Below are 12,631 nucleotides of genomic sequence, written 5' to 3' on the forward strand. Positions count from 1 at the left end.
ATTAAATGCAATATGCAATAAGATAGATAGATAGATAGATAGATAGATAGATAGATAGATAGATAGATAGATAGATAGATAGATATACTTTATTTATCCTATATACATATACAGATGTACAGTACAATTAAATTCTTTCTTCGCATATCCCAGCTTGTTTGAAAGCCAGGGTCAGAGCGCAGGGTCAGCCATCGTACGGCGCCCCTGGAGCAGACAGGGTTAAGGGCCTTGCTCAAGGACCCAACAGTGGCTGCATAGCAGAGCCTGGATTTGAACCCCCAATCTTCCGGTTGATAGCCCAAAGCTCTACCCACTAGGCCACCACTGTCCCAAGCTTAACCAGAATGCATTTACTGCACATTTTCATTGACATTACCTTCCAATTTCAATTCTTCCTGGTGATTAGAGTGATTGTCATCTTTTCTCTCCCTTTTCCTTGGTCTGCCAGGCCGGCGCACAACTCTTCTCGTGGCCTCTTCCTCCAGCTCCTCCTCCTCGTCCTCACTGTGCTTCCTCCTGACGGAGCGGCCCTGCTGCGACACGGGCGTCTCCGCATCGGAGTTCTCGAACGGCTCGTCCAGCACCTCCGTCCTCTCCGAGATGGTTTCTGTGGTCACGCTGCTGTTGATGCGCACTTTCCTGCGACCTCTTTTCTTCCGCAGAAGGCCTGCTCTCTGGAAAAATAAACACATCTCAGATGAGTTTTATTGTTTATAGACAAGAGGGAAAAGAGCAGCATTTCAGCAAAACAACCACCTTTACTAAAGCAACAGTTTATCACAAACACCTTACGAATCAACCACAACCAAAATGCATTCGAGTGAAAGCTAAACGCAAAGTCTGTTAGACAAAACAGTTTTCAGAAGAGTGGATTTTGGTGAGAATGTCCCGACTGCCCTCTAAACCAAAAGTTGGAGGTTTGGATGAGACGCACGCCGTTAAGAATGACGCTAAACATAGGGGAAGGTGACCACACTCTGAATGGCCTGCCTCATGATCTCAATTCAAAGCCCCATCACTCGTACCGCAACATCTGAGCCTCAGGCCATTTATTTGGAAAGCTCTGCCAGCACGAAACCCCAAATGAGGGCATGCAGGACCGGGCTGACCACAGGTCCCTCACAACGTATTCTTTACTGGATTTGGCTGACTCTCAGGAGACATTCTGGGGTTTGTTAATCCTACTGCAAATATCTTAACATCGCATGAAACAGAGCTTTGTTTTAATAAGGACACAGTCATCACAGTCACGCAGTCGGTCTATACTGCCGAGCCAGATTCGAATGAAAGGTCAGGCTATAATTTCATAAGCTAACTAGAGTTCCAGAAAAGTCTGGACAGCATGTGAAATGCTGATTAAAACAAAAGTCATTTATAAATCCACTTTGATGTGCATGTAGAAATCAAGATTTTATTGTTGTGACTTATTAACTTCACTGTTTTTTGTAACTAGACCCTCACATATATATAAATATTTATTAACGTGTATCAAAAGTTGAGATGTTGTGGGGAGGGAGAACCAACCAACCTAAAAACACCAAAGGAGCTTTAGGAAGGGGCCTACTCCCTATATTTGAGTTTAACACACATCACCCAAGGAGTAGAACAAACACGATTATTTAAACAGCCAATTGTCACCCCATTATTTAGATTTAAAGGAAGTAAAACCATTAAAGAGTTAATACAAGACAATGTATTGACCAACAGCAAAGATGAACACAGAGTCTTGCAAAATGCCAAATCCCAAGTGAACGCTCTCTTACCTTTTGCTTAAGACCAGGTACAGACTGGGACCGGACTGAAGTATCGTCATCACTGCTGCTATCATCGCTGATTTTCGAGTCCCTCTCAGTGGTGCTCATGGTCGGCTCCGGGGGCCGTCTGGTGTGTTTTTTACACTTGGTTAGAGGAGGTATTCTGCTGCTCGACACTCGTGAAGCTCTCTCAGTGGTTAAGGCACTGTCATCGTTAAGGTCCCCGGGCTGTTTATGTGAAATACGAGATGAAGCATTAGCCTGGTTATTTATATTGCAGCAGGAATCGCTTCTTCAAGTTACAAAACATTGCTTACACTACTTGGACAAAAGTATCTGGACACCTGATCATAAAATAGAGTGAGCTCTATGTGAGAAGGCTTCTTACAAGACTTTGAAGTATGTCTGTGGGAATTTGTGCCCATTCAGCCAAAAATGCATGTGCACTGGTGTTGGTCAAGAAATCCTCAACTGATGTTCCAGTTCATTCCAAAGCTGTTCAGTGAGGTCTGGAGTTTCTTTAAATCCAGCTAATTTTCATGTTTTTATAGAGCTTGCTTTGTGAACAGGGGCACAGTCATACTGGAACAGGAAAGGACCTTCCTTAAACTGTTGCTACATATTTGATAGCATGTCTTTTTATTTACATATTTACATTGCAATTGTTGTGGCTGAAACACACAAATTCAATGCTTAGAAGGGGTGTCCCAATACTTTTGTCCATAGTGTATGTACGCTCCATGAATGTGTCACAATAATGTACTGCAACAGTGACTGAAAGAACGGTTGGTTCGAGTAGCTCTTATGATATAACTAGGGACTCTACCCATGATGTGATTCACGATACCGGGTTCACGATACGATTTTTCCCCGATTTTTTAAACAAAATGAAATTGAAGACAAATGATGACAAAGTTTCCTTTTATTTCTCTTTAAAAAAATAAAATCAATACTGTATTTGTGCTTATCTTTTATTTATCTAAATAATGAAGGCCCTTTTATTTTTGAGGTAGCTACAAACTATGCAAAACAATGCTGCACATTTCCCCTTTTGTGTAAAATAAAACTGAAATGAAATGAATACATAAATGAATAATACAAATAAAGAACGTATCCTCACATAAATAAATTTGGCTGGAAAATTTCGAACCTGGCAACCCTGTAGTGATGTCAACCAGGCGAGGTGAATAGTGCCAGCGCCCTCTGCTGTTTAAAGTGAATATCGATTTATTATACATGTTAACTGTCTTGTGGTGCATCGTTACATCCCTAGATATAACTGATCTTCGCTGCACTTTCAATCAAAACACAAGCATGTAGATTAAAAATCTTATTATTACTCTTATTATTAGGACATCCCTAACTAAATATCTTGTAGAAACTCTACAATTCATATGGAATGACACAGAGTGTATAAAGACATCAGGAAATGCCAATCAGGACCCAAACAGTAAAAATATAACGTGTTTTTATGCTGATATCTTTTCATTTCAGTGCAGCAATAAAGCCAGCACCAGCACATTTGTAGCAGAAACACTGACTTATGATTGGCCACTGATCTAAAATAATAATAATTAAAAAAAGAAAGTACAGCACAACCGTGAAAATGTCATTTCATGGGACGGTGGCGTTAATGCAGAGATTTGATTTGGGTCACTCAGGAGGCTGAGCAGCAGTTAAAAATAACTTCACTTGCAGGCAAATGAAGAGATACACAGAGATGTGCTGCAGCAGGTCACACACAGCGTGGACATCTTGTGCTTATAGTTCTAAATGTGTTTCAGAGAGGGTTGTGTGTGTGTGTGTGTGTGTGTGTGTGTGTGTGTGTGTGTGTGGAGGGGGGGTGTTATGACATTTTCTTAAAGACTCAGGCTGTGTGGTTATGCAAAAGCAGGTTAAACACATTACATCCCTCCTGAATTATCGCTTCACATGAACTACAATAAATATTTACATGAACAGAATAAGAAAACTCCGGTGTGTGCACCAGTTAAGATTATTTAATCTTATTAAGATTATTTCATTATCTTCATTATATTAAACCTTCATATAAATATTATGTTGTGTTTTTTTCCCTGGATCACGGGGAGCCTGAACACACACCTCTGTCCAATCTGCACCCGCATCGATCACCTGTCAGTGTTGGGTTCCCCACACAGAGCTGTAACATTGATGAAGAGACATACTAAGCTCCATGTGAACCTCACCCCTTCCCAGACCAGTTCCAAAGCGGCGGGAGGGCACCTGTCCGACCTTCCCTCCCACAAACACTTAACTGACAGCATCTCTTGGGTGACTTCATTGGTAATTTTTGAATTTAGGGGGTTTTATGGTTGCAAAAAGCAAATAATGTTTTACTTCAAAGGCAAACGACTGCATGCCAACCAAATACTACCACACTAATTAGTCGGTGAAATAACGACCGCAGCAATGCTGTGTTTACACACTAGTTAATACTGTAGTAAATACCTTGCTGTGCAAAACTTAATTTAATATGTAATTTGTGGACAAAATAAATGTTTTTCTTTTATTATTTAGATTACAACAGTATGCTGTGTTCATGCTGTCTGTCCGTGTCTCTGTCTGTGTGTGTCTGTCTGTCTCTGTCTGTCTGATTGTGTCTTTCTGCCTGTGTTTCTGTCTTTGTGTCTCATTTGTCTGTGCGCGTGTCTGTCTGTCTGTCTGTCTGTCTGTCTGTCTGTCTGTCTCTGTCTGTCTGATTGTGTCTTTCTGCCTGTGTTTCTGTCTTTGTGTCTCATTTGTCTGTGCGCGTGTCTCTGTCTGTCTGTCTTTCTGTCTCTGTCTGTCTGTGTGATTGTCTGCCTGTCTTTGTCTGTCGTTCTCTGTCTGTGTGATTGTGTGTCTTTCTGTCTCTGCCTGTCTGTCTGTCTCTGCCTGTCTGTATCTGTCTTTCTGTCTGTCTGTCTCTCTGTATCTCTCTGTGTCTGTCTTTCTGTGTGTGTGTGTGTCCGAGTGTCTGTCTGTCTCTGTGTCTCGTCTGTCTGTCTCTGCCTGTCTGTGTGTGTGTGTGTGTCTTTGTTTCGGTCTTTCTGTCTATCGGTCTGTCTGTCTCTCTGTCTGTCTGTCTCTGTCCTTCTGTCTCTGTGTGTGTCTGTGCGTGTGTCTCCGTCTGTCTCTGCCCGTTTGTCTTTCTGTCTCTGTCCGTCTTTCTGTCTGTCTGTCTTTCACCAGAACCCAATCCAGGCCAAGTAACAGAAGAATAACAAAAGGTGAAGCACCCACCTCTGACCGGGTCCTCTGCTGGGTTGGGTTTCTGTGGACTAATTTAGGAGGAGTCCAGTTGAGACGGTCAGGATCGAGCTCATAAAGGCGTGGCTGCTCTCTCAGCTGTGCAATATGATTCTGGATCAAGTGATTCTTTCGAAGTATCACAAATCTGTACGAGTAAGAGGGGAGAAACAGTAAGAAGCTACAGTATAACCACAGAAAAGCAGACACTGTACAGTCAGGGCAGTCTGTGTGGCGCTAATAAGAGCGCGTGTGCCACTGAGTACAGCTTTGCCAGGCTAGTAAAACACTACTGATGTGTCACATGGTGAAATGACACGCTCTATAGATGAGGGAGCCTGTCAGAAATGGTTTGTGAATGTGACAGCACGGGAGCACGACCAACCTGCCATCCTGCACATCAATCATGTTGAGCTGCTGGAGTGTGGTGGCGATGTCGTGTGGACACATGCCCGTGGCTTTGCTCATTCCCCTGATGCTCACGCTCTTATCCGGGTGATTGTGCAGGTACTCTAGTATGACACTTTTCCAATAAGCCAAGTAGGACAGACGACCCAGATCTGATAGAGGCTTCTCTGGGGAGCCGGCCTGGCCCTCCTTCCTGGAGAGTAAGTAACCTGGCAGGAGAAAGCAGAGCGTTAAAGAACCCAAACAAACAGAGAAAATCCGCTGTCAGAGTAGATGAGTGGCAGCTTTCATTTGTCTTGTTTGCGGTGACGGGACAGATCTTTATGAAATCTCAGAGGCACGGATGAATCGTCATTTTTATCCTCGAAGCCTCTGATGTTTAAAAGACTCGCGTCTAAAAAGGCAGCCCGGAGAGACCACTCTTCAGCCTCCTGCAGGCACTCTGACGCATGCTGTGAGGCGCAACCGAACAGGAGATCGGGGACACAATGCCGGTCCTTTAGAGAGAAGAAAGCTCCCCTGAACCAGCTCTGTATGAAGTGCTAGGCTGTGATTACTACACAACAAAGAGAAATGAGTCCGTTTAAAGAGCCGCTTTAGCCATGATTAGAGAGCGCAGCACTCACCAGGCACACTTTTATTAACAGGCATCAACTTCATTAATGCATCCATCAGGGAGGAACGCTCGCACTTAAGCTTGATCCTCAGCCACCAGGAATGAGTATAAAGGGCAGGAAGGAACTAATAGGGAACACTTAAAGAAATCCTGCTTGTTCTTGACATCAATAAATCACAACTTCTGCTGCTTCTAAGGGCTTTTCATACCTACAGTCTGTCTGTTTGGTTCGACTCTCCTATTCTAGTCATAATCAACCACATGGCGCCTCCAACATGCGTGTCAATTTTATGTCTGTGTAGGTACCCGGACGGCAGGTAACAGAGCTGAGATTCGAACTTGAGAGCATGAGATCTCAGCACTGGTGGGCTAGCATATTTACCAAACAGAGAAAAACCAGAGTGTTTTGGACCCGCATATTTCAATGCAATTAAACATACAGCAACGGCATAGACGGCATTTGTTTATACACCGATCAGCCATAACATTAAAACCACCTCCTTGTTTCTTCACACGCTGTCCATTTTATCAGCTCCACTTACCATACAGAAGCACTTTGTAGTTCTACAATTACTGACTGTAGTCCATCTGTTTCTCTGCATGCTTTGTTAGTCCTCTTTCAAACTGTTCTTCAATGGTCAGGACCCCCACAGGACCACCACAGAGCAGGTATTATTTAGATGGTGGATCATTCTCAGCACTGCAGTGACACTGACATGGTGGTGGTGTGTTAGTGTGTGTTGTGCTGGTATGAGTGGATCAGACACAGCAGCGCTGCTGGAGTTTTTAAACACCTCACTGTCACTGCTGGACTGAGAATAGTCCACCAACCTAAAATATCCAGCCAACAGCGCCCCGTGGGCAGCGTCCTGTGACCACTGATGAAGGTCTAGAAGACGCGATCGTCTCTGACTTTACATCTACAAGGTGGACCGACTAGGTAGGAGTGTCTAATAGAGTGGACAGTGAGTGGACACGGTATTTAAAAACTCCAGCAGCGCTGCTGTGTCTGATCCACTCATACCAGCACAACACACACTAACACACCACCACCATGTCAGTATCACTGCAGTGCTGAGAATGATCCACTACCTAAATAATACCTGCTCTGTGGTGGTCCTGTATGTATGTAGAGAAATAGATGGACTACAGTCAGTAATTGTACAACTACAAAGTGCTTCTATATGGTAAGTGGAGCTGATAAAATGGACAGTGAGTGTAGAAACAAGGAGGTGGTTTTAATGTTATGGCTGATCGGTGTATACCAGCCTAAACATCAGCAGAATGTCAGATTCACTTCTAGTCCTGCCTTTAGACCACTGAGCAGAAGAATGGAGCTTATATTGAGAATGACAGCCAGCTGGGTCGAATCAAGGTCAGAACACGTTCTCACCACAAACATCACAACTCGTTTGGGACTGGACGAGGCCACCGCACGTCAAGGGTCTCTATGCCATCGTTTCGGCCCACAAATACAACAGTAATCACGTCTGATTCATGTGTTCACACCTTCCCAAACAAATCACACCGAGGAGGAAAACAAACATGAGTCTGATTGAAACTGACTGAAAAATGCACATGTGAAAACACCCTAGGATCCAATGAAGACTGATCTGAATCCTAACTGCACTCGCAAATACTGCTGCATGCATGACACCCACGCTGGCCGAGAAGGGCACACTGCTGCAGCGTCAATAAGGTACATTTTCTTTCGGGCCTCAACTTCTGATCCTGTGGAGAACCTCACCAGGGACCACTGTGCCATTCAAGCACCTCTGTAATTTTTTCTCTGTCCACTTCAACTAAAACATAGAGGAATTTAAAATAACTATAAGACATGTGGTAAATTGCCAGTAAATGCCCAAGTGAAGATTCATGTGTGAAAGGGAAGGAGAAAATACTAAAATATTTATAACAAATATATCCTCCCGATTTAACACACTCGATTGTCTTCCGCTGCTGAGGGATACCCAAATGCGTCCGAGGAGAGCACGTCAATGTACACGCCTCTTCCGACACGTGCACAGCCCTCCTCTTCTCGCCCCTGCATTCTGCACAGGCGTCTCTTCCTTCAATCAGGGTCCTTACACAGCGTATGAAAATCCCACCCACACACAGTCCGGCCCCCACCCTGCAGATACGGTGGCCAATTAGTATCTGCTGCAGGCACTGCCAATTATGCCCGCTGGATGGCGCCCAGCCGACCGGTGGCAACGCCGAATTTCAAACAGAGGAGTTTAGAATCTCGGCGCTGGTGTGCTAGCAGAATATCACGCTGCGCCACCTGGGTGCCTCAAAAATATCTAATATTAGATTAAATGAGTTTGATGTTTCCCTATAGAAGACAAATGAGGAGCATTACAAGATCCTATCTGACCAGCTTAGTACATGACTGTAGCTTGGTGTAGTATTCCAAGCATGTCTTTATTTAATTTTATAATGCTTTTTCCAGTTGAAATATGACCGGTAATAATACTCTGATATTAGAATAACCACGCCCAGTAACACCACACACAGAGCAACAATTAACATATGAATCCCTTATAACTTGTGTAAAAGCTACTAATAGTTCAAGCAACTCAGAGACGAAGGAAAACTTACTGAAATCAATGAGGAACCTCCCGAATCCTTGCCTTTGGTATTGGGGCATGATCATTATACAGGACACATTGTACTTCTGCTGGCTAAGCTTTTCCTGAGGGAGGAGGAAACAGAGAGTGTGTGTCAGATTAGTGCCAACGCAGGCAATTTAGTGCACACGCTGCTGTCCTCGACTAAAGCAAACAAACACCGCCACTGTTCTCAGCTTCACTAAAAGCTGGACGGACGACATCAGACAGGATGCTGCAGACTGGAATCTGTATTACATTTTCTTCCGTGTTATCATTTAAAACAAGGAAATTGAAGCACCTTGGAGAAGTATCCTACAATATGGCAGCCCTTCTCATCATTCCGAGTAAGGACGTAGAAAAGGAACGGCTCCACGTCGTAGTACAGCGTCTTATGGTCCAGAAAAAGCTTTGCAAGCAAACACAGGTTCTGGCAGAAGATTTTGCTCACGTTTCCATCGACCTGAATAGGAAAGAAAATGAATAAAGGATAAATAATCACTAGGACAGGGCGGAACTATCAAAAGCATTCCATTAATGTAGATCTGTCCTAAAAATCTGTTAGATTTAGTTCAGATTTGTATCAAATCTCTGCTTTAAAGATAGATAGATTGACAGATAGATAGATGCTCTATATTGCCAAAAGTATTCACTCACGCATCCAAATAATTGAATTCAGGTGTTCCAATCACTTCCGTGGCCACAGGTGTATAAAACCGAGCACCTAGGCATGCAGACTGCTTCTACAAACATTAGTGAAAGAACGGGTCGCTCTCAGGAGCTCAGTGAATTTCAGCGTGGTACCGTGATAGGATGCCACCTGTGCAACAAGTCCAGTCGTTAAATTTCCTCGCTACTAAATATTCCACAGTCAACAGCGATTGGGAACAACAGCAACTCAGCCAAAGTGTTAGGCCACGTAAAACGACAGAGCGGGTCAGCGGATGCTGAGGCACATAGTGCGCAGAGGTCGCCAACTTTCTGCAGAGTCGAGCGCTACAGACCTCCGAACTTCATGTGGCCTTCAGATGAGCTCAAGAACAGCGTGTAGAGCTTCATGGAACGGGTTTCCATGGCCGAGCAGCTGCATCCAAGCCTCACGTCACAGAGCGTAATGCAAAGCGTCGGATGCAGTGGTGTAAAGCACGCCGCCACTGGACTCTAGAGCAGTGCAGACATGTTCTCGGGAGTGACGAATCACGCTTCTCCGTCTGGCGATCCGATGGACGAGTCTGGGTTTGGCGGTTGCCGGGGGAACGGTACCTGTCTGACTGTATTGTGCCGAGTGTAAAGTGTGGTGGAGGGGGATTATGGTGTGGGGGTGTTTATCAGGAGTCGGGCTCGGCCCCTTAGTTCCAGTGAAAGGAACTCTTAATGCTTCAGCATACCAAGAGATTTTGGACAATTTAATGCTCCCAACTTTGAGGAAACAGTTCGGGGATGGCCCCTTCCTGTTCCAACACGACCGCGCACCAGTGCACAAAGCACAAGGTCCATGAAGACGTGGATGAGCCAGTTTGGTGTGGAAGGACTTGACTGGCCTGCACCTCAACCCGACAGAACACCTTTGGGATGAATTAGAGCGGAGACTGTGAGCCGGGCCTTCTCGTCCAGCATCAGTGTCTGACCTCACAAATGCGCTTCTAAAAGAATGGTTAAAAATTCCCATAAACACACTCCTAAACCTTGTGGAAAGCCTTCCCAGGAGAGTTGAAGCTGTTATAGCTGCAAAGGGTGGCGACATCATATTAAACCTTATGGATTAAGAATGGGAGTCACTCAAGTTCATGTGTGTGAAGGCAGACGAGCGAATACTTTTGGCAATATAGTGTATACAGATAAACTATCAAAAGCATTCCATTAAAGTAGATCTGGCTTAATAATGTTAGATTTAGTTCAGATTCGTATCAAATCTCTGAATCTGAAAGGATCTGATGTAGACAGAGATTTATAAAAAGTATACAGGCTGAATTTGAATTCATTTAGGCTTTTAAATGCTTAAAATGTTCTATTCTAAAAGCAGACAGCAAATCCTAGAGCGCTACATATACAGAACCCTGCAGGAGTCGATGGATTAATCCACGTTCAAACAGTTTTCTGCATCCCAAATGGTTTGATTAACATTAAACATAAGCCAGAAGGATAATGCACATAGGTCACGCTCGCACCCACATTCTTGACCTCTTAGACACTCAGTCATGGATTTCAGTCTAGTTCTGCAGGCAACACGGCAAACGCTGATTTGATCGAATTAAAATGCATGCACGCAAGAGGCCGCAACCGCGACTGCAAACGCGCAACTGACCTCGAACACAGACAGGTTATCTTTCCTGTAGATCTCGTTAGCCGGAGGGTGAAACCAGCCGCACTTCTTCGAATGTCTTTGCAGAACGTCCTGGTTTTTCATGTACTTGAGACAGAACTCGCACAGATAGAGTTTCTGTAGTCTGTAAAAAATCAGCCAGCGTTTTAATATTGTAGATTCTTTCAGGTGATCAGCCATAACATTAAAACCACCTCCTTGTTTCTACACTCATTGTCCATTTTATCACCTCCACTTACCATTTAGGAGATCTTTGTAGTTCTACAATTACTGACTGTAGTCCATCTGTTTCTCTGCATGCTTTGTTAGCCTCTTTTCATGCTGTTCTTCAATGGTCAGGACCCCCACAGGACCACTACAGAGCAGGTATTACTTGGGTGAAGGATTATTCTAAGCACTGCAGTGACACTGACATGGTGGTGGTGTGTTAGTGTGTGTTGTGCTGGTATGAGTGGATAAGTCACTGCTGGACTGAGAATATTCCACCAACCAAAAAAACATCCAGTCAACAGCGCCCCGTGGGCAGCGTCCTGTGACCACTGATGAAGGTCTAGAAGATGACCGACTCAAACAGCAGCAATAGATGAGCGATCGTCTCTGACTTTACATCTACAAGGTGGACCGACTAGGTAGGAGTGTCTAACAGAGTGGACAGTGAGTGGACACGGTATTTAAAAACTCCAGCAGCACAACACACACTAACACACCACCACCATGTCAGTGTCACTGCAGTGCTGAGAATGATCTACCACCTAAATAATACCTGCTCTGTGGTGGTCCTGTGGGGGTCCTGACCATTGAAGAACAGGGTGAAACAGGTGGACTACAGTCAGTAATTGTAGAACTACAAAGTGCTTCTATATGGTAAGTGGAGCTGATAAAAAAAACAGTGAGTGTTGAAACAAGGAGGTGGTTTTAATGTTATGGCTTATGAGTGTATAACAGAACTAAGTAACATCACTTACCTGGAGTATTCTGGAGGATAAGGTGACGAGTACCATGTCTGTATTTCGTATTTCCCGACCTCGATCAGTGAGGGTCTCTGATCCGAGCTACTCATCAGTTCGGCCCTCTGTTGGAACGAAAAATAAAACAAGCATGAGTTGACTGTGACGCCAATTTAAAGAGTCTAATAAGTGTATTAGGGTTTTTCTGTACCTTTGCTGTGAGCTCTTGGGTGTGTCTAAACATTTTGACGTCCTCCTCAGAGACTTGGTCATTAGACAGAAGTGACTTTCCTTCCTGAGCCTCTTTCTTTAAGCTTCGTAATGAATTTGAGACTGTAACATAAAAAAAAAAGAACTGTAAGAAATCCGTGATCAGTTATTTTTCAGTAATACTGTTACTAACGAGTAAAGAGTTTTAAAATATACACATGAGCCAAAACATTAGGACCAGCCAACCTGTATGCTGTCAAAACAGCTCTGACCTGACGAAAGACGTCCAGAAGACCGAATCTAAATCTAAAGTCGACCTGTAGTATCGGGTATCTGAACTTTACCGGCACATCCTTTAGCATCTAGACGTTGCACGGTGGCTCGTCCTACAGTGCATCCTGGTGGACAATCCACACGATCTTGGATGCTTTTGACAGTGGAGAACTACGCAGCTTCATACACAGGAGGGTTTGATGCACCGTGTTGACACATTCACCTCATCACCAGTATTAAAA

At 44.1% G+C, this 12,631-nt stretch overlaps 1 protein-coding gene across 1 annotated transcript in view; it reads right to left on the reverse strand.

Annotated features, from left to right (window-relative positions):
* kat6b (K(lysine) acetyltransferase 6B) overlaps nt 1-12,631 on the reverse strand; it is a 63,139-nt gene that overhangs the window by 3,960 nt on the left and 46,548 nt on the right. Inside the window, exons 8-16 of the mRNA XM_062995559.1 lie at nt 12,118-12,239; nt 11,925-12,031; nt 10,942-11,083; nt 8,938-9,099; nt 8,629-8,722; nt 5,389-5,620; nt 4,998-5,151; nt 1,764-1,982; nt 377-674 (exon numbers count right to left, since the gene is read on the reverse strand). Coding sequence (XP_062851629.1) covers nt 377-674; nt 1,764-1,982; nt 4,998-5,151; nt 5,389-5,620; nt 8,629-8,722; nt 8,938-9,099; nt 10,942-11,083; nt 11,925-12,031; nt 12,118-12,239 — 1,530 coding nt within the window. The remainder of the gene's footprint in view (nt 1-376; nt 675-1,763; nt 1,983-4,997; nt 5,152-5,388; nt 5,621-8,628; nt 8,723-8,937; nt 9,100-10,941; nt 11,084-11,924; nt 12,032-12,117; nt 12,240-12,631) is intronic.

This window comes from Trichomycterus rosablanca, chromosome 5 (genome assembly GCF_030014385.1).
Source record: "Trichomycterus rosablanca isolate fTriRos1 chromosome 5, fTriRos1.hap1, whole genome shotgun sequence".
In the NCBI taxonomy this organism is placed as follows: Eukaryota; Metazoa; Chordata; class Actinopteri; order Siluriformes; family Trichomycteridae; genus Trichomycterus; species Trichomycterus rosablanca.